At 34.3% G+C, this 22,299-nt stretch overlaps 1 protein-coding gene across 3 annotated transcripts in view; it reads left to right on the top strand.

Annotated features, from left to right (window-relative positions):
* The window catches only part of USP34 (ubiquitin specific peptidase 34), a 231,836-nt gene that overhangs the window by 158,723 nt on the left and 50,814 nt on the right, over positions 1 to 22,299 (top strand). For 2 of the 3 annotated variants that reach the window (XM_082672023.1, XM_082672021.1), the window contains exons 36-48: positions 1,912 to 1,952; positions 2,092 to 2,216; positions 3,342 to 3,494; positions 4,477 to 4,581; positions 6,772 to 6,827; positions 6,925 to 7,045; positions 14,734 to 14,917; positions 15,353 to 15,516; positions 18,587 to 18,652; positions 20,198 to 20,344; positions 20,434 to 20,490; positions 20,583 to 20,660; positions 21,036 to 21,130. In XM_082672023.1, coding sequence (XP_082528149.1) covers positions 1,912 to 1,952; positions 2,092 to 2,216; positions 3,342 to 3,494; positions 4,477 to 4,581; positions 6,772 to 6,827; positions 6,925 to 7,045; positions 14,734 to 14,917; positions 15,353 to 15,516; positions 18,587 to 18,652; positions 20,198 to 20,344; positions 20,434 to 20,490; positions 20,583 to 20,660; positions 21,036 to 21,130 — 1,392 coding nt within the window. The remainder of the gene's footprint in view (positions 1 to 1,911; positions 1,953 to 2,091; positions 2,217 to 3,341; positions 3,495 to 4,476; positions 4,582 to 6,771; positions 6,828 to 6,924; positions 7,046 to 14,733; positions 14,918 to 15,352; positions 15,517 to 18,586; positions 18,653 to 20,197; positions 20,345 to 20,433; positions 20,491 to 20,582; positions 20,661 to 21,035; positions 21,131 to 22,299) is intronic. The other variant, XM_082672022.1, reaches the window with a different exon arrangement.

Genomic DNA, 22,299 nt, shown 5'->3' with positions numbered 1-22,299 from the left:
ATAAAACTTATGAATGGATAATGTGGGGAAACAAAGAAAGTGCTATAACATGACCTTGGTTTGTATGATAAAATACATTTTATACGCCAAGTAACAGTGACTCTCCAGTTAAATAATTCTTAACTCTTCCTCCTTGTCCTTTAACACAGCAGTCCCCAACCTTTTTGGCACCAGGGACCGTTTTCACGGAAGACAATTTTTCTACAGACCGGTGTGTGGGGGGTGGTGGTTCAGGCGGTAATGTGAGCAGTGGGGAGCCCCACATAAAGCTTTGCTCGCTCTCTGTTCACCTCCTGCTGTGCGGCCCAGTTCCTAACAGGATGCGGACTGGTATGGGTCCGTGGACCGGGGGTTGGGGACCCCCGTTCTAACACACATTCTATATACCTCACTATCCCACACGCCACAATATATTGATTAACAAGGCAGTTCAGTGACTGCTTTGGTCTGCTTTTATTTCTTTAGAATTAAGAAATGTTCACTTGACTCTTAACCTCACACAACGAAAAATATGCGAGTTTGATACCAGCTGCTGCTGTTCAAGCTGGTTCACTGTGACAGTTATTTCTATTCTACCAGTTCCATTCTTAAAGATCTCATTACAGTCTTTGTAATGTGAGGGCCCCCTACCCCCCACCCCCAATCTTTGTGTTTTTTTTACTCCTGTTCCTGCACCATTGTCTTTTCATAAGCCTCCACCTTCAGTTTATATGGTCCTGGGAGGTTTGTATCAATTAAGATAGCTAAAATGAACTTTTTGCTTGTTATCAAAATCTTCTAATGCTACATATTTAAAAGGTAGATTGGGAGGTTGCTCTTGGTAAAGTTAAATATATTAAACCAATATGATAAAAGTTAAACATGAAATATGGCCAAATACTAGATTTATAAGTTTTAACTTTTTAGTACCTTTTACATTTTAAATCAATAATACGGATGAGTCTTGCTCTTTCAGATTTTCATAGGTGTTTTGTTAATTATAACAAAGTAGGTATCTAGAGATCAGTGCTTTTTTTTAAAAAACAGTTTATTTGTAAGGTGAATACTAAATCCCTATATGCTGGTTTTATTAAAATGAAAGTTTTTAATGTTTAGTTTTCTTTAAATTGAGGTAATACATTTTCCATTGAAGTTACTACAAGTATCAAGGGGAAAAAATAGAGGTGAAGTAATATAGAATTAAATTAGTTATTTTTCTCTACTTTTCAATAATTTGCTTTTAACCATTCCTGATGAAAATTGACATTAACAATACAAAAGGAAGGGCATTTTATGTCATTGTATGTTTTTTTTTCTTTTTGTGAGTCGTATCTTTCTATTAGAGTAGAATATAATGTCGTTACAGATGCTATAACATTTAGAGCCAGAAAGAATATTTCATATGCCACAGATTAAGATTAAACTCACATTTCTAATAGTATGTGCTGACTGTTTTACTCAGCTAGCTCCTAGAATATATTTATTTCCTAACTTTTTTGTTTTATATTCATCTTATCTCCCCTGATAGGCTGTAAACTCCAGGAGGCCAAGGACTACTGCATAAGGGTGTTTTTTTTTTTTTAGGAGTCTGAAGTTTAGACTCTAAACCATTATAACCTTTCGCTTTGTAAGCCACGTCACTTTAGTAACCAAATCTTTAAGCACTTTTTGAGAGTTCACTTAAGTCAGTATGGGATTCACTCACATTTTGTTTATTAAATTGAAACACTCATTTAATGTTTGCTATAATAAGATTTTGCCAGTGATTCTTTAAATTAAAAATGAAGACCATAGGAAAATAAATTAGCAGCTTTCATAAAATCTAATCTTTTGGGGGGCAGGGAAAGTTAAAGGATATGTAGTAAGAAATTGAGTTATTTTTAGTTCGTTGCTGAATTTAATTACTGCTGGTGGTGTGTTTTTACTTTGCAGAGTTTTGAAAGCTCAGTCTGATCACAGGTCTAGACATGAAGGTAAGGGTTCCACAAAGTTAATTTTTAATAAAGATTTGGATGACTGGTTAAATCTATATATAATATCTTTAATAATGAACATTTTGTTTTCATCATGCACAAGCCGTTATAGTAATTTTTTTTCCCAATTTTTCTGTAGTTTCACATTATTCAATGTGGCTCTTGGTGAGTTGGGCTCATTGCTGTTCTTTAGTGAAATCTAGCCTTGCTGACAGCGATCATTTACAAGACTGGCTAAAAAAATTGACTCTCCTTATTCCTGAGGTAAGCTAAAGATTGAAGATTAGTACTACTCTTCATATTTTTTCGTATTAGCATCGATGATAAAAAGAGCTAATGGAAACAAATGAACATGATTCCATAAATATATCCTGTTGCCTGGAAGGTACTTAATAATCCTTTAAGATCTAGAGTGTTTTGAGCTATGTACACTTAAGTGTGAACATTAAATATTTTGTAGCATTCATATTTGTCTTTTTCTGCAATATTTGTTAACAGAGTGATTCTTTTGTTTTGGGTTTTTTTAATTGTTTTTTTCCCTGAGGGTTGAGAAGGATTTCAGCATTTATTTATTTATTTATTTATTTATTTATTTATTTATTATTATTTTTGTAATTTACATTTTAGAGAAGTTTCTTTTACTTTTTCTATTTGAGTGTATCCTTAGATGCAAGAGAGACAATATATTTCCTTTTGATTTCAGTGTTGACACTGAAGTCAATATAATTTTCACCAATCGTATCTTGATGTTACTCACACCATATTCCTGAATTAAATAGTATAAACACACTAATACACTTAGCCACGATATTCATATCTTTTTTAGAGAACATTTTCTAATATTATTAGCTTTGTATTGAATGCATATGTATTCTTGTTCTGGCTCTGTCCCAGGTAACTGTTGTGACACTTGGACAAGATTCTAAAATCTGTAAAATGTTTTGGGTTAAGTACTTTCCAAGTTGCTTCTAGTTCTGAAAATACTGGGTTGGCCAACAAGTTTGTTCAGGTTTTTCCATAGCATCTTACAGAAAAACTCAGACGAACTTTTTGGCCAACCCAATATTTTTCCTGTTAATTAATCATGTAAATAAATTATTATAAATATCCTTTTCTCAATCCTTTTTGTATTTGTCTGTTCTTGTATTTACTTGGTTTGTTTTTATGACCATATTGGGAATTTCTGAAATGTTTTTACATATTACCGTATACTTTGGGGTACTTCATTTGATCATGTATTATTTAGATGCATGAGTATGTGATCAGGACATTGTGTTTTAAAACATGTTACTAAAGAAGCCATCTAACATGTTATTTCTGCCAACATATTAACCTTAAGATTAACTTTTTAATACTAACTCAGACTATCTTTGGAACTTTTTCATTTAGACTGCAGTCCGTCATGAATCTTGCAATGGTCTTTATAAGTTATCTCTGTCAGGGCTGGATGGAGGAGACTCAATCAATCGCTCTTTTCTGCTACTGGCTGCCTCAACATTGCTGAAATTTCTTCCAGATGCTCAAGCACTCAAACCTATTAGGGTAAGATTTTACTGTGTTCAGGAGCAATTTCTATTTCTGCCATTTCATTTGCCCCAAGTTTATCGTTGTATTGTCCTTGCAAGTAATTTTGAGTACCTGTTTACTATCTGTAGTTTTCACCAGGAGGATGGTAGTTATATGTAATAGTTCCTAAAGTGGCAGCATTGTGACATATTGTGTCCATGTTACACCTAGGGATAGATCCTGTGTCCTTGGGTTCAGCTGTGTGGGATCTCTCATGGATATTGTTTTGGAAATAACATTTGTCCTTACTAGGTTCTGAACCTTGTGTTAATAAGTTGAATGATAGAAACATCATAAATGTAGCTTTCTTCTTATTCAGTCACAGTTGTTTTATTTTTATCTTTATGATACTCAGAATTTTCAGTTTTCTTCCTTGTTCCCATGTATACACTAACATTAGCCTTATAAAAGCCTTCTACCCCATAATAAATACAGGGCCCATTAATAAGTAAATTTTACTAATCCCAGAAATATGATGCATTGTAGGATTTATGTTTTTCTTCTCCATATTTACCGTCTGTCATTGACTATGTAAGAAATGTAATGTGTTCTTTATTTTTCAGCTTTCAAAACTATAATAGACCATTGTATGTGGGTAGATTTATATATACTCATTTTCTGTAGGTTTCTTTTGTTTCCACATTTTCATTGAATTTTTAGTTGGCACTACATTATTTAGTATTATACATTATTCATATCTTTTCCAAGTAGGTTATAAGGAATTTCAGAGTACTGTTTTTTTGAAAGTTCTCTTCTTATTCACTTACATACATAGTTGTTCTAATTTTACAGACACTAGGAGTATTCTCTCCATTTTGGGGGTTAAATTTTGAAAACTGTTTAGTTTGTAGGGATTTAATTTTTTTTTATAAAGCTTGTAGTTTTTAAAATGTATTATAATTTTAAGTTATTTTCCCCTTTTAAACTATTTTCACAAGTTTAAATTTTTTTTTAATAGATAGATGATTATGAAGAAGAACCAATGTTAAAACCTGGATGTAAAGAATATTTTTGGTTGTTGTGCAAATTAGTTGACAACATACATATAAAGGATGCTAGTCAGGTATGTTCAGAAAGTTATACATTAACTTGTTAATAGAGATGTATTATGCACTTGTATGTTCATGCATTTATAGGTCGTTACCATTAAGGACATTTTTATCAATCTGTAATGAGTTGAAAATGTCATAATTTTTCTACTCTATTCGTACCTTTTTGTTCTGCTCTAATTTCTTATTTTTACTCTGACTTTAGTTGAAATGTCTTCATTTGGTACTTACAAGTAGTTTCCTGTGTCTTGTAAGATTTGTGGATATAAAATCTTATTTGGAATGTGAAATTTAGACTTTAAATATACAGCTTTCTGTAGTAGCAAGTGGATTCTGAGAATGTAAAATAAAGTTGCAATTCAAATAGAAATTACTTTAAGCTAAAGAAACACTGTCAGTTTGCTGATCTACTAATTTTCTTATATGAGACTAAAATGATACTTCTATCCAAAGAAATACTTAAAACAAGTTTATTTCAAAGACATACTTGCCACATAAAAACTTTTATTTTTTCTTTTTATAAATTTAGTAAGCTAAAATACATCTAATTGATCTCAGAAGAATGAGAAATGCTTGAAAAAGATACATTTAAATATTTAGGAAACCTTTTCTGTCAATTTTTTTTTCATGTATTTCCATCAAAGTCCAGTATATACACTTTATATTTTAAGAATCCTATCGTGTTTGAACGTCCTACTTTTAAGGAACAGTTTACATCTGAATTCTTATTTTACTTTTCATTTAAGAAATAATTATAAAAATTAATATTGAGCATGTTTTAATTTTTTCTTCCAGTTTTATTGAGTTATAATTGGCATACAGCACTGTGTAAGTTTAAGGTATATAGCATAATGACTTGACTTACACATATCATGAAATGATTACCACAATAAGTATAGTGAACATCATCTCATATTGATATAAAATTAAAGAAACGGAAAAAAATATTTTTTCCTCGTGATGGGTACTTTACTCTCTCAACAACTTTTTTTTTTAAATTAATTTATTTATTAATTTATGTTTTGGTTGTGTTGGGTCTTCGTTGCTGCACATGAGCTTTCTCTGGTTGTGGCGAGCTGGGGCTACTCTTTGTTGTGGTGTGCGGGCTTCTCATTGTGGTGGCTTCTCTTGTTGCGGAGCACAGGCTCTAGGCTCCCGGGCTTCAGTAGTTGTGGCTTGCGGGCTCTAGAGCACAGGCTCAGTAGTTGTGGCACACAGGCTTAGTTGCTCCACAGCATGTGAGATCTTCCCGGACCAGGGCGGGAACCCATGTCCCCTGCATTGACAGGTGGATTCTTAACCACTGTTCCACCAGGGAAGTCCTCAGTAACTTACAGCAGTGTTAATTACATTTATCATGTTGTGCATTACCTCCTTAGTACGTATGTATCTTATATCTTTTGACTACCAATTCCAGTCCTCCCTCCCCCCCGAACATGTCTTAATGTATTTGACTTTATCCATAAAATGTTGATTCCAGATAGACATTGATTTTTTTTAAACCTATGGTTGCCTATTTAAAGTATGAATCTAATATTCTTGCTTGCTAGTCAAAGTAATTTTCCTACTTAGTGATCTGAATTTCTTTGAGAATCTTTTTTTTTTTTTTGGCCACACCATGTGGCTTGTAGGATGTTAGTTCCCCCACCAGGGATTGAGCCTGCACCCTTGGCGGTGAAAGCATGGAATCCTAACCACCACTTGGACAGCCAGGAAATTCCCTGGAATCCTCTTAAATTAAGTTCTGTTTTATGAAATCTGTTTTAATTTTGTTGCTCAGTTATAATGAGAATTAAAGCTCTCTGAAATGAACTGTGCATTTAAGTTTATTTCTAAAAGTAGTATTAGAAACAAAACTTGGTGAATTGTATGGTTTGTTAATTACATCTCAGTAAAATTGTTAAAGAAAAAATAAGTCAAACCTAGTGTCTTCTTGTTAAATTACCGTGACTCATAATTTATTACCAATATTTCATTGATTCTTTTTTGAAGGACTATCAGTGATGTGTTTATAAGTATAATTTTATTGACATCATGTATAAGTAAAGAATAGTTATATATTATTTATAATTTAATTGGCATGTTAATGAATTCGGAGAACCAAATTCTTGTTACTTAAAAGGAAAGGATTTTTTGTTTTAATAGTATCTGAAATAGTGAACATAAAAATCTGTTTGAATTTTGTATTTTCTCTTTGTATTAAGACAACACTCCTCGACCTGGATGCTTTGGCACGACATTTAGCTGACTGTATTCGAAGGTAAAATTTGATGTGAAATTGACAGTTATATTGTTGAGAAAAGATAAAGAACGTAATTTTATGAACTATCTTGTTTTGCTTGTATTCTTTTTTGTAGCAGGGAGATCCTTGATCATCAGGATGGTAATATAGAAGATGATGGGCTTACAGGACTCCTAAGGCTTGCAACAAGTGTTATTAAACACAAACCACCCTTTAAATTTTCAAGGGAAGGACAGGTTGGTAGTAAGACATCCAAGTATTTATATGAAATAAGATTGAACTTTTTTATATTGTTTCCTTGTATGTGGATATGTTAAATTTCCTTAAACATGCAAAAATGAAGTTTACCAGAACTTTATTACTGGCAGGAACAGTGAACTTTGAATAAGATGAATCCTAGAAATATGAATCTTAGTCTTGTTTTTAGAATGCAGAACAAGTTTTAATTACTATGACTGTATATAGAGAGACAGTCTCTGCTTAATTGTAGATTTTTATAGAATTGAATATTTTGAATTAGTAACTTAACACAATGGAATTAATAAGTAGTCATTTTAGAGTACTTACTGGTTTCATTTCTTAAAGACCCATTTGATATAAAATCTATAATTGACTATTTTATAACACCTAATAACTCTATACCAACAAATGTCTAATTTCTCTTTAGATTACATTATTTACTGTCATTGGCACTTTTGTCATTGCCTTCATTAAGGGAAGTTAGTTACGGTTTGGAGGATTGTTTTCTTGAGGTTACTGATTGTGTTAGGAAACACAGGAATAATGAAAAGAATGGAAGATTGTCCCCATGAGGATAGGCTCAGGAATTCTTAAGATAAACTTAAGGTGACAGTCTTATCTGTCTTAAATCTGTGCTAGTACCCTTATTTCACAAAGCCCTGTTTTGTGGGTTTTCTCCTGGATCTTTTAAAATTTTTCTATTACACTCACTGGGAATAACTTGATTTATTTATAGTCTTGCTGGTTGAAGTCTTACATTATATAAACCAATATGTAACTTTTATTCCAAAATATAAATGTATTAATTGATATTTCTGATAACATATCATTGTAAAGCAAAAGTCATTTTAAAGAAAGAAAAAAATTTTTAGGTACTGCTGACAAAAATATTCCTATATATTTTAATTTCATATGATATTTTGGTAATGGCCTTCCAGGAATTTCTATGGCTATATTAAATACATAGGTATATAATTTATATTATGTAAATGCTATTCTGTGATTTGTGTTCTTCATTTAAAATGAATCCATCAAAAAAGAGAAAATACATTAAAAAGTTGAATACATAAAGAGAGAAATAATTTAATCTTTATTGACATTTATGTTGTTGGTAGCTGTAAAAAAAAAAAACTGCAGGGAACATCTTTGTATACCTGTTCCATTGTATACTCATATAAATTCTTAAGAGTAAATTTGATTCATTTTAACCAGAATACATCAATTTACAAAAGGCTCTATCAGTTTATACTCCCAGCCACACTGTGTAAGAATGCCACTTTCTCAGACATCCCCACATTCCTTACATGATAAGTCTTTGCCACTTTCACTATTTTAGTTTTATTTCCTTGGTTATTGTTGAAGATGAGTGTCTTTTCATTTATGTATCGTCCACTTGTATTAACTTGCAATTTTCTGTTCATAATCTGCATGTATTCTTTTGTCATTTTTCTTACTTATTTTTGAAAGTTCTTTATTTTGAAAATATCAACTCTTTTCCTGTCACATATGTGCAGGAAATATTTCCAAAAGTTTTGTCTTCATTATTCGTATTTTTTTAAGACCACCTGTTTTTTTTCCTTCTCTCTTTTGTTTATTGATTTATACAATTGATATCTTAGGCAAAATTTTTGAGCTCTTGTGAGGTAGATACTGTCATTAGACGCCATTTTGACAGATGATGAAACTAAGGTATAGACAGGTTAAACAACTTGCTTCACTGAGGGCACTCAAGACTCTTTACTTGACCAAGCTTCTAACCACTAAGCAATACTGTCTGCAGGTGTTAAAACCTTAAATACACTGTTCTGTAATATGCTTTTTTCACCTACCTTATAGATTCTCCATATCAGTATATATAGAGTTAACAACTGCATAATATTCTTTTTCTGGAAAGATGTGATATATCTAACTAGCTTCCTAATGTTGAGCATTACCTTACACTACTATAAGTGATGTTGCAGGGAAAATGTTTATACATCCATCATTTAGGAAATCTATAGGAAAAAATTCTAGAAGTAGAAGCTGGTTTACGAGGTATGTACCTTTGTGATTTTGGTCAGAATAACCATGAAGCTCTCTGTGGAGACTGAACTGATTTATGGTCCCACCTACAATGTCTGTGAGCCAAGTGCCAATTTTCCCACATTCCTACCAACCCAGTGTATTATCAAATTTAATTTCTGCTAGTCTGATAAGTGGAAACCATTCTCTTAGTTTTATTTTTCATTTTTTTGTAAGTATGAGTAAGGTTGAGCTTCTTTTCATGTGTTTGAAAGCCATTTATTTGTATTATCTTTTCTCTGACCTGCTCAAATCCTGTCCTTATTTTCCTTTCATGTATATACATGGTCCTTTTCTTGATAATTTGTAGAATTTTTGTATGGAGGAAATTGGCATATGTACTTGGATTTATTTCTGGACTTTCTTTTTCACTCTACAGATCTATTCATTCACCAATACCATATCCTAACTAAGTAGATTCACAGTTTTTAGTTAATATCTTGTAGAGATGGTCCATCTTCATTATTACTCCTTTTCAGAATTGTCCCGGTTGTTTATTTTTCCACACAAACTTTAGAATCAGTGTGTCTCATTCTTTCAAAAATTAAAATTCGGATACTTTTTAAATTGGGGTTGTGTTAAATTTATGGATTGATATAGAAAAATTGAAATTATATTAAATTGCCTATACAAGGACAGGATTTGTCTTCTTATTTATAGAAGACCAGTGTTGTGTTTTTCAATTTAATGTTTTCATTTAGAATTTGAATTTTAGGAATTTTTAAATAAGGTTGTTCCTAGGGATTTTCTTTGTTAGGTATCATAAATGCACTCTTTTATTTTGTTTTCTGATGAGTTGTTTATGTGGAGTAAGGATTTTTGTGTGTGAATTTGTTGCAGGCCACCTTAAGTTCACTTACTGTTTGTAGAATTTTTTTCTCAGTTGTCTTTGTGTTTATCTTCAGTATTGTCTTTGATTTTTCATTTGTTTTTAGTTTATTGTCTTCGAGTAGTTTTTTTACTTCTTCATTTTTAAGTCTTAACTCTCTCTGTTCTTTCACCTAATTTTGTCTAGAACCTCCAGAACAGTGTTAAATAATAGTTGTTTTTATTGTTTATTGTTTACTAATAGTTGTTTATTGAGAAGGTTTTAATGTTTGTGTAGTCAAAACTTTAGTTTCCCATTGTATTTTTGGTGAGATCAGAAACCTTTAGAAGCTTTTTTGCAGGAGAGGTATGTGGTCTGAATTAACATTTTCAAAGCTTTACTCTTGTTCTAGGGGGAGATCTAGACTACAGGTAGAGAACTAGGAGGGCAAGTGTTAGGGTTAGGGGCCCAGTTAAGAAGTTTTGCAGAGGGATGATGATGAAAAGTGGTTGGACTTAGGATATTTATTGAAGATAGAGTTCACAAGACTTAAATTTTGAGAAGATTGTGAGGTGGGAGAGAGAGAAACTAATCAAGAATGACTTCTCAATTTTAAGCCTGAGAAACTAAGTGAATGATAATGCCATTTACTAAGAAAGGGAAAATTTAGGATAGATAAGATTGGGGGGGATGGGGTATCAAAATCAGTAGTTCTATTTTGGACGTGTTAAATTTGAAATGTCAGTTCGGTATCCAAGTGCAGGTGCTTAAGGTGGTTGGTGTTGGTGTATTATTAAGAAGTCGTCCTTATCGCCAAGATACTAAACATACCTGTGCTACTGTAATATTTTACTTTATTAATTTTTAAAAATGTCATCTAGAATTTATCGAGGAGTAACTGTTTTCCATAAAGAGACTTATAGTAAATATTTTAGGCTTGCCATGCCACATATGGTCTCCCTCACCACCACCATCACCACCGCTACTGCTGCTTCCTCTCCTTCCTTGCCTCTGCTTCCTCTTTCCTCTTCTTCCTCCCTTCTACTCCCTCTTCCCTTCTTCTAATTCCGCTTTAAGAGTATAAACCCCACTCTTATTTCTACTACCTTGTATAGTACCTAGCAAATATATGTTGAACAAATGGATGATTAAGACTCAGTCCTGATTCTTAAGAACTGACAATCTAATGGTTCATTTGTTCAGCAGGTAATTATTGAGAAGTCTGCCTTATGCAAAATTCGTATGTACCTTCACAAATAATATCATGACTGCTCATGATATTTGTAATTCATGGTAAAAAATAAGAGCCATTAAAGGGATGTGATCAGAGGTATGGAAGATCAGATAGTATTGATGGGATTAGGAAAGGCTTTGAGGAAGATAAAGCTTTTGTAACCAGGATAAAGTCCTTAAGTAGAAAAGTAAGGGAAACATTTAAGTCACAGAAAACAGTATGAATGAAAAATCAGTCCTAGGAAACCACTGAGTATGTGCAGGTTATTGAATGATAAGTTCAGTTTGGCTTGAGCTTGAGGAAATATAGAGGAGGTAATTTGGGGAAACTAGGTAGCCATCTGTTGTGGTCACAGGAGGTTTTGTTTGTTTTGTTTTTTTTTTTGCGGTACGGGCCTCTCACTGTTGTGGCCTCTCCCGTTGCGGAGTACAGGCTCCGGACACACAGGCTCAGCGGCCATGGCTCACGGGCCTAGTCACTCCGCGGCATGTGGGATCTTCCCGGACCGGGGCACGAACCCGTGTCCCCTGCATCGGCAGGTGGACTCTCAACCACTGCGCCACCAAGGAAGCCCCAGGAGGTTATTTTTATATGTACAATAAAATAAAAGCATTATTTTTATAATTTAAAAGGGGGGACTTTCAAGTTTTTGATCAAATAATGTCAGAAATATGCTTTAACAGAATAAATCTAGTAATAGATTGAGAGCATACTTTTTCAAACTTTTTTTGAAGTGGTCTTCAAACATTTATTGCTCACATATTCTTTAAAGAATTTTGGAAAACCTAGGTGTCCTGTCAACAGATTTTTTAATTTTAAGAACTTTCTAGATTTTTTTCAAGTTTAAGTATTTTTTTAAATTGAAGTTGATATAGAATATATAAGTTACAGGTGAACATCATAGTGATTCACAATTTTTAAAAGTTATACTCCATTTAGAAAAGAAGAGAAAAGGAAAAAAAAACATTAAAATTTATTTGCTTTGGTTGAGAACAATGAGTCCAGAAAGATCTTTAAAATATAGCACTTACAGAAAAAAATAAATACATAAAAGTTATACTCCATTTATAGTCATTATAAAATATTGGCTACAATTCCTGCATTGTACAGTTTATCCTAGCTTCCAGAGTATTGTTGAAATTGATAAAAATAGTTATTTCCTGTGACTACATGATGTTGTCTTAAATTTCTTCCATATTTAATTATCATTACATTACATGTATTTGGACATGGGCAATCAAAGCAATGTAAATAGACTTTGAATTTTGCCAAGTAAGTATGAAACATTAAAAATGAAATTTTATTGAAATTATGCATTAACAAGAAGGGTATGTGGCTTTTAAAATTAATTCATATAGTTGTAGATGGATATTCCTTATTAAGCTAGAATGACCATGTACTCATTCTCTTCCTACTTTATATTTCTATAGATAGAAGTTGTGAGAAACCTTGTTTCACATTGTTTTACAGTGAGAAACCACAGTGAGAAACCGTGTTTACATACTGTTTACAGTAGGAATGTTCTGTTCTAACAGCGTTATTTAACTCTTTGAATTTCTTCTGAATTACATGTCAAAGATCACACTCTATCATCAGAAATTATTTTTAATATTCTCTCAGGTATCAGTTTGAGGTTCTTCTTTCTGTGAAGTATACTAAAATGGCTGTACCATTATTTATCAAATGGATATGTTAATATATATGTTACTCTTTCACTTAAGGACACCTGCTTTCCTGGTAAACGCAGAGTGAGGAAAATAAAAATATTGTTCATTTCAGCAAGCTTTTACCAATCCTAATGTTTCAATAAAATATTTTTATCACAGGCTTTAAATATGTTTTGTCAATACTTTGGAGCTATGGTTATTTAGCTCATTCAGTTTTCTAGATCTAAACTGATTAGCAAAGATAGTTCATTGTTAAACTAGTTATTTGCTAATTCTGTTCCTGTTTGAGTGAGTGACTTTATTTTCCAGTTCATGTAAATACGTTACTCTGTGTCTCCAAGTCAGTCATCTCACCTCTGAATTATAGAATAGACAAGACATAATCTTACTGTCAGTCTGTCAACTATATAAAATAAGCCTCTATTCACCTTCAGTAGTTCTTAGCCAAACGTACCTTTCTTTGCCAAGTCAGGAACTATGCACTGTACTTTCTTTGACAGTAGTGAGATGGAGAAGGTGAGGTCATTAATGGGAAAATATTCTGAATTGTCCTTCATTTGGTACCTGTGTTAGAGGTTCCCTAGACCACTCCCAGATTCACTGATTCACTGGAAGGACTCAAAGACTCAGCGTGTAATTGTATCCATGACAAAGTTTTATTACAGCAAAATAATAGAAAATGAAATCAGCAAAAGAAAAAGCATGGGGCCAAGTGTGGTGAAATGAGGTACGCCCTTCTGAGAGTCCCCTCTCAGTGGGGTTGCATAGGACGTGCTTAATTCCCCCAGCAATGAGTGTGACATGTGTGAGGTGTTGTCTACCAGGATGCTCTCTTCAGCCTAGGAGTCCAGGGATTTTATCAGGGGGTGGGTCATGTAGGCACATAGTACCTGCATAACTGACCACAGTCAATGAAATTCCAGACTCCCAGATAGAAAGCAGGTATTCTGCATAAACGAAATACAGATTGGTACAGTGAGCCACTTTTATCACTTACGGAAAGTTTTATAACAGAGGAGGGAACTGTTGACCATTCAGGTGTTCAGGTGACAGCCAGGAGCCAACTTTACAATGTAGCCTTTCTAAGGATAGCAGAGTCTCGGTCTTAACAATATTACCTCTTTTCTATACAGTACCCCAGGAGGTTCTATACCCCAGAAAAATGTACCTTTGTACTACTTGCGATTGAGATGGGTGAGGGAGATAACTTTCTTTGGAATAGTAGCAAAGGACCAATTAAAGAACAAGTGGGAAATGTGGCCCTTTCTCAGGCAGATTAAATTTAGGGAAAAGTATATCTCGAATGGTAAAGCTTTGCATCTCAGTTTGAACTTCACTGGTATTGAAGTTAAGAGCTTGGTGTTTTAAATCCTTAGTATAACACCTGCCAAATCTGACTCCAGGCAAGATGCTTAACCTGTTTTGTTTGTTTGTTTTGTTTTGAGGCCTTTGAATAGTATCTTGGCACTTCTAAGTGCTCATTATGGGTACATTGCTGCTTTGGCTGCTACTGCTATTTTAATTATTAGAGTGAAGTAAGGAGAAACTTAAGTAAATGCAGAGGCATTCAAGATAGGGAGTAATGAGTCCTGAACTAACACGCTTGGTCACTGAATGGAGTGGAAAATAATAGCATTGTAGATGTGCCTCTAAGAATGAGCTATAAGGTATCAAGAGGGAGAGAAGAGTGAAGGTGAAGCTCCTCCTCCCATTCCATTTTCCCTAAGAGAAATGAACATTGGGAATACTTTCAGATGATGGTATATGATGCTCCTTTAAGTTTTTAAACAGCCTTTTAATAAATTGTAGATTTTCATATAGTCCATTTTATTCTGTGTAACTTATTAATTTTATTTGGAATATAGTTAATTTCCAAGTTTAGATAATATACTTGGTCTTTCTTTTTTTTTCCAGGAATTTTTAAGAGATATCTTCAATCTCCTGTTTTTGTTGCCTAGTCTAAAAGATAGACAACAGCCAAAGTGCAAATCACATTCTTCGAGAGCTGCTGCTTATGATTTGTTAGTGGAGATGGTAAAGGGATCTGTCGAAAACTACAGATTAATACATAACTGGGTTATGGCACAACACATGCAGTGTGAGCATTCTTCTTTTCCTTTAACCTTTCTAAATTTCGTTTGTAGAAATGAGATTTTGTAGGGCATGATTTAAAGAAAGAATTCCCCATTCGTACATTTTAACATTATAAACTGTTGTTGCTAGGACATACTGAAGTTAAAAAGTAAACATTAGTTTTTGGGAAAAAAACAGTTGTGATGGACTTTTTAGAGATATGTGAAATACTTTGGCATTTTGGGGTTAAATAATTTAGTGCCAAGTAAAGACAAGTTTTGGCAGTCCTTTGAATATTTAGGAATAAATTAGTTTTACTATGTGTTCTTACCAATTTTTAAAATTACCATGTTTTATGTATATGAACTAAATAAGTAATAGATGTAGTGGCTGTTAATGAAAGCAGAATATATTATGTTTAATTGTTTGGGGGGGCATCCTTTCCTCCCTCTTTTTTCAGCAGCTCATGCACCTTATAAATGGGACTACTGGCCTCATGAAGATGTCCGTGCTGAGTGTAGATTTGTTGGCCTGACTAACCTTGGAGCTACTTGTTACTTGGCTTCTACTATTCAGCAACTTTACATGATACCCGAGGCAAGACAGGCTGTCTTCACTGCTAAGGTACAGTTTTCCTTACTTTAAAAATTAAAACTATAGGGACTTCCCTGGTGGTGCAGTGGTTAAGAATCCGCCTGCCAATGCAGGGGACACGGGTTCAATCCCTGGTCCAGGAAGATCCCACATGCCGCGGAGCAACTAAGCCTGTGCACCGCAACTTTTGAGTGTGTGCTCTGGAGCCCGTGAGCCACAACTACTGAGCCCGCACGCCACAACTACTGAAGCCCAAGTGCTCTAGGGTCTGCATGCCGCAACTACTGAGCCTGCACGCTGCAGCTACTAAAGCCTGCGTGCCTAGAGCCCATGCTCCTCAACAAGAGAAGCCACCGCACTGAGAAGCCTGCACACTGCAATGAAGAGTAGTCCCCACTCGCTGCAACTAGAGAAAGCACGCATGCAGCAGTGAAGACCCAACACAGCCAAAAAAAAAAAAAAAAAAAAAAAAATTAAAACTACAAAAAATTTTAAAAATTCGTTGATAAATCTTGATTCAATTTAGTAAAATATTGTTTGAGAAAATAATTTGAGTTAAAATTGACAAACTTTGGGCTTCCCTGGTGGTGCAGTGGTTAAGAATCCACCTGCCATTGCAAGGGACACGGGTTCGAGCCCTGGTCCGGGAAGATCCTACATGCCGCAGAGCGACTAAGCCCTTGCGCCACAAATACTGAGCCTGCGCTCTAGGGCCCGTTTGCTACAACTACTGAAGCTCACACGCCTAGAGCCCATGCTCCGCCACAGGAGAAGTCACTGCAGTTAGAAGCCTGCGGACCAAAACAAAGAGTAGCTCCCACTCGCTGCAACTAGAGAAAGCTCACGCACAGCCGCAAAGACCCAATGCAGTTAAAAATAAATTAAATTAAATTAAAAAAATTTTTTGACGAAATTTGATACTACTAGCTAACATGTATATTTTAATTATTTTTACATTTCAATTGATTACTCCAAACACTGTAGTATAATTTCTTTATTTATCAAAGGAAAACACAGTTGTAGAATATACACACTCAGTGTATCAAATGAACACGATATTTTCAGTAAAAATAAATGCAAATTTTAATTATATAGAAAATAAGCAAAGCCTAAAACAAAGTAGGAAATTAGTACCAGAATCACTGAACTTATGTATCCTAAAGTAAATTTGTGGCCTAGTATATTTGAGTAGGCTTTGCTTATGTTATTTTTGTTAACTTGTGCATTGTAGTTTTCATTTTTTGTTTACCATGGGCTATTTTTTAGTTTGCCTTCTGCGCTGCTTTTACAATTTTTTGGCAGCCTTTTTTTTTTAAATAAATTTATTTTATTTATTTATTTTTGGCTGCATTGGGTCTTCGTTGCTGCATGCAGGCTTTCTCTAGTTGCAGTGAGCCGGGGCTACTCTTCGTTGCGGTGCGTGGGCTTCTCATTGCGGTGGCTTCTCTTGTTGCAGAGCACAGGCTGTAGGTGCACGGGCTTCAGTAGTTGTGGCTCGCGGGCTCTAGAGCACAGGCTCAGTAGTTGTGGCACACAGACTTAGTTGCTCGGCGGCATATGGGATCTTCCCAGACCAGGGCTCGAACCCATGTCCCCTGCATTGGCAGGCGGATTCTTAACCACTGTGCCACCAGGGAAGCCCTGGCAGACTTTCTTTATCCTTGCACTTGGGTTTTTATTTTCTTCCATCATGTCATCTGGATGTCCTTGCATTTTTCCCCCCTTACAAAGTATTGCAATTCTTTATTTATCTTCAGTGAATCCTTACTACGTTTAAGTTATGCTTCAGGGTCTCTAAAGCATACTCAGTATACTCAAGTGGGTTCGTTTTTTGGTTTTAGTTAAATTGATATTTTTAAGTTGATCATCTAACTGACTATTAGAAATAGTTGAATAATTGATTTCATTTAGCGTGTGGAAATTTTTGTGACTAAATTTGGTTGCCCCCATCTGTATAATTTTATAGAACCACTTATCAAAGAAGCATGTATTCATTGATTTTCTTGTTTAGGTGGTGACTTGACCACAATTTGTAGTTTCTCTTCCTTATATTTAATGATAATCTTTTAGCCATTAGCACTGTCAGGAATTAGTGTGTAGCAACAGAAAAAACAATCAGATGTGCTAACTGTGAATGAGTCTCAGAAATGGTATTTTTGGTTAAAAACTAAATTTAGACTTGTCTCTACATAAGGAATTCTTACAGAATAGAATTATTTTCTTTTCTGATTTTTCACAGAGAGATTAAAGAAAACTACATGTATTTTACTTGTGGTAGAATATACACAATGTAAAATTTATCCTATTAACCATGTATAAGTGTACAGTTCTGCGGTATTAAGTATACTCAGATTGCACCCATCACCACCATCAATCTCCAGAATTTTTTCACCTCCTCCAGGTGAAACTGTACCCATTAGATACTTTACTCCCCATTCTCCCTTCACCCATACCCTTTGCAGCCATTATTCTACTTCCTGTGTCTATGAATTTGACTACTCTAGGTACCTCATATAAGTGGAATGATACAATATTAGCCCCTTTGTGACTGGCTTATTTCACTTAGCATAATGTCTTCAAGATTCATCCACTTCTTCAAAATTTGAATCTCAATTAATGTCCTTGAATATTTAGAGGACTTTAAAAGATCTTGGCCAGTAGTACCCTGCAGTGTTAAGGATCTGCTGCTCTAGAAAAAAATAAAGATATGACTAGATGAGGGTGCGATGTCATTTGTTAATATAATATACTCTTTAATGTGTGGATTTATTTGTGGAAAAGGTGTTTTCTGTTCTTGCAAAATCGCCAACTTGTAAATGCTTCTGTTCAGCATTGAACCAAAAAGTGCTGATCTGGAAAGCAGTTTTAAGATCTCTTTATTCAGTTTCCTTACATAATAGTGATAGCCATATCTGTATAATGAACAAAGTACTCCAATTTTTAAAATGCTAAAATTGTTAACGAAAAAATACTGTGCTTTTCCTCCATATGGCTAAAAGAATGAAAACAGTGTTAAGCACATTGTAATACTTTCTTTTCTAGAATGTCTAATTTACCATCATCAGTATGTCTTAATGGAAAGTTTTTTCTTAATTTACAGTATTCCGAAGATATGAAGCACAAGACCACTCTCCTGGAGCTTCAAAAAATGTTTACATATTTAATGGTATGTTTGAGAATTGGGTATGGAAAACTAATTAGATATACCCATTGACCAAAGGTGAAAACGTTAATTGGAGTTCATTTGTATTGGCCTGTCCTGACCATATACTCTTATTTTTCCAATTGACTTTGTCAGTTGCTGATGCTCTTTGTCATAGTGCATTTTAACTGTCATATTTCAGTCATCTACATTTTGTTAATTTATCCTTTGAAGAATTTCTTGTATCTGATCCATTTTTCATCAGAAGGTCACACCTCCCCCCTTAGTCTTAGGGTTTTCCAACTGATTTTTCTTTGTCCTTCTTAATTTCCACCCCCAAAACTATAAAAGTAATTAATCTTTAAAAAATAGCAAATCTTAATATTATTACTCCCCTAGTTAAAACTCTTTATTATGAAAAGAATAGTATTCAGGTTCAGTCAGGATGGCACACATCCCCTGTAATTCTGCCCCTTCCCTTCAACCTCCTTTCTTGTCCCTCCCCACATCCAGCCTCACCCTGTAGTAACTGTAAGCCTTTTGAAGCCCATCACCCTTTTGCTTCATCACTTGTGCAGTTATTTATGCTGCTTCTACTGCCTGTGGCACTCTTCCAATAGTACTCCTCTCCATTTTCTTCCATTTATCATCCTTCAGGAATCAACTTGGTTTTTTTGAGAAAGGCTGTCCTCTAAGAGACCAAAAATTCCACAGAGTATCTCCATGTCACCATAATTCTGTTGTACCAGCACTTGTATTGAAAGTTACTTATCTCACCTATTAGAATTTGGAGGACAAAGATCTTACCATATTTATTCAAACCATGTATTTCAGCTTGTGAGACTTAATAAATGAGATTTTTTTTTTTTTTTGGCGGTACGCGGGCCTCTCACTGTTGTGGCCTCTCCCGTTGCGGAGCACAGGCTCCGGATGCGCAGGCTCAGCGGCCATGGCTCATGGGCCCAGCCGCTCCGCGGCATGTGGGACCTTCCCGGACCAGGGCATGAACCCGTGTCCCCTGCATCGGCAGGCGGACTCTTAACCACTGCGCCACCAGGGAAGCCCATAAATGAGATTTTTAACAAAATAAAAAGGTTTGTTAGTTATCCCTTGATTCCACTTATAATCTCCTTTTAACAGAGTTGGAACATGGTATTTGAACTGGCAAAGCACTTTTACTGCTATTTTAAACTACTACTAAACCAAGGTTCAGTTGATAGGAGAACTTATGCACCCTGCAAAGGCTTTGTATTTTATGCTTCACAATACAAACCTCCATCCTTTGAATCCCAAATTTCTTCCTAGAAATTCCTAGGCTTAAAAAATAAAAATTTCTTAACTTACGGTCATTTAAGCATCTTCTGGCACCGAGACTATTAAACTGAAAAGGCAATGAGAATCAAACAGAAATGAAATAGAAGAGAACATTTTCATAATTTCTTTGTAGATTTACTACCTGTTTCTTTGTTGTTCATTCAATAACCTTGTGATAATTTTTATTTTTATTTGAGATCTAGATTTATTTGATTGTTTTATAATCCTCCTCACCACCTGCCTTTTCTTTCACAGGAGAGTGAATGCAAAGCATATAATCCTAGACCCTTTTGTAAAACATACACCATGGATAAGCAGCCTCTGAACACTGGGGAGCAGAAAGATATGACTGAGTTTTTTACTGATCTGATTACTAAAATTGAAGAAATGTCTCCAGAACTGGTTAGTACCAGAACACTCAAGTTTCTTGGAAATTTTTACAGATTTGCTTAATTTTAAATTACTGACTTCCGTTTGTATTTTTTTTAAAGAAAAATACTGTCAAAAGTTTGTTTGGAGGTGTAATTACAAACAATGTTGTATCCTTGGTAAGTATTCTCCCTGTTCTTTGCTTTTTGGAAATCTTAATGTATATTTTAGCTTATTATAATTTACCAATTTTTGGCTATTGATTGACTAGGATTGTGAACATGTTAGTCAGACAGCTGAAGAGTTTTACACCGTGAGGTGCCAGGTGGCTGATATGAAGAACATTTATGTGAGTAATGTTGCATATATTTTTAATTTTTTTTTCTGCTTTTAACTATTTGTGTATAGCAGGCTTATGTTTGTTACCTTAGGAGAAAATTAACTTTCACATTTTCACCTATTTTCTTCTTGTGATGCTACTCAAATAAAAATTAAAGGTAGATCACAAAGCTGATTTTTCCCAATCAAAATTTAAATACTTGAGTTTTTTTAAATGTAGTAAGATTCAGAGCACCTTGTCAATATTTTTACTAAATTTAAGCGTTTGCTTTTTTAAAAAAATGTTTTCCTCTGTGCATTCTGCCCAAATTGTAATTAATGCTTTTTGTATTTTTGCATGCTGTAAACAATAATGTGAAACTCTTAAGTGTGGTTTTATACACAGGAATCTCTTGATGAAGTTACTATTAAAGATACTTTAGAAGGTGACAACATGTATACTTGTTCTCATTGCGGGAAGAAAGTACGAGCTGAAAAAAGGTATGCTTTTTGAAACGTAATTTTCGTCATTTTGATAAATCATCAAATAGAAGTAAAACACAAACTTAGGATAAATTAATGTTAAACTTTTATGAAAATTATGTGATTAAGGTTATGGTCAGCTGCTTGGAACTCATTCTTATGCAGCAATTTTTCATTCAGTTATGCAAGTAAACTTTCAGACACTCTTAAATCTTTTCAGATTTTTTTTTTCCTTTTTATTAAGCAAATACTTACCAAGGTCTATATGATTGCTTAGCTCTCTGCCGTGCACTCAGTGGGGCATGATAAAGAGTCTACTCATGAACTGAAGACCTCTGAATCTGTAAAGTGAGAGATGTTTTTTCTTAAGAGCCAGCCATAAGATGCTTGGTTTAGGACAGAGTAGTTGGTTGGGGAAAGATGTTTCAGTCCTACCGATGAACATTGAAATTAGATTGAAAGAGCATCTTATGTAGTTCGTTACTAGGAACTACAAAGGCAGAGAAGTAGTCTGGTTAGATTCAGGTCATCTCTTCAGATCTGTTTATATCTTAATGCATGGTTTCACTGCCCTCCACAAGTCCTTTAGTGATTCTTAGCTGTCAGGGTAAAGTTCATACTCTAACATTATACACAAGGCCCTTCATATCTTGACTTCTTTATACTTCGTAACCTCATCATTTACCAGTCTCCCAAATAAACAATAATGATGAATTTTTAGACTTCTTATTCCATCTGCTTGTGACATCTTTCCCCTACCTTCCTCAACTCCCTAAAATGCCTATTTAAAAGAGAAACTAAGCTCTTGCTTTAAACAAATTTTGTTATAAATCCTATATACACTGAAGAATTATTCCCTGAAATTCATATTTTTCATAAATCCAAGTTTTTAAGTATATTTTGTTTAAACTGAAAAAAAGTTTTTTTAAACCTGAACTAGCAGTAAGTCAAACCATATGATTTAGGTAATCAATTAGGTAACGTTATTCTTGTGGCTGTAATATGAGGCAACACTCGTTGAACGCTGTTTGCCAGGCAGCATTCTAAAAGTAGTAGGGAGTAGGCACTTTAACTTCCATTTACAAATCAGGAATTAAGCTCTGAGAGGTTAAGTAACTTTTTTAGGGTCATGTATCTAGTAAATGATACAGTCAGGCTTTGCAATTCTGCTGTACAAAAATAAATGC

The sequence above is a fragment of the Grampus griseus genome (assembly GCF_964374135.1).
Source record: "Grampus griseus genome assembly, chromosome: 15".
Classification (NCBI taxonomy): domain Eukaryota; kingdom Metazoa; phylum Chordata; class Mammalia; order Artiodactyla; family Delphinidae; genus Grampus; species Grampus griseus.
This window is presented reverse-complemented; position numbering and strand designations above follow the sequence as displayed.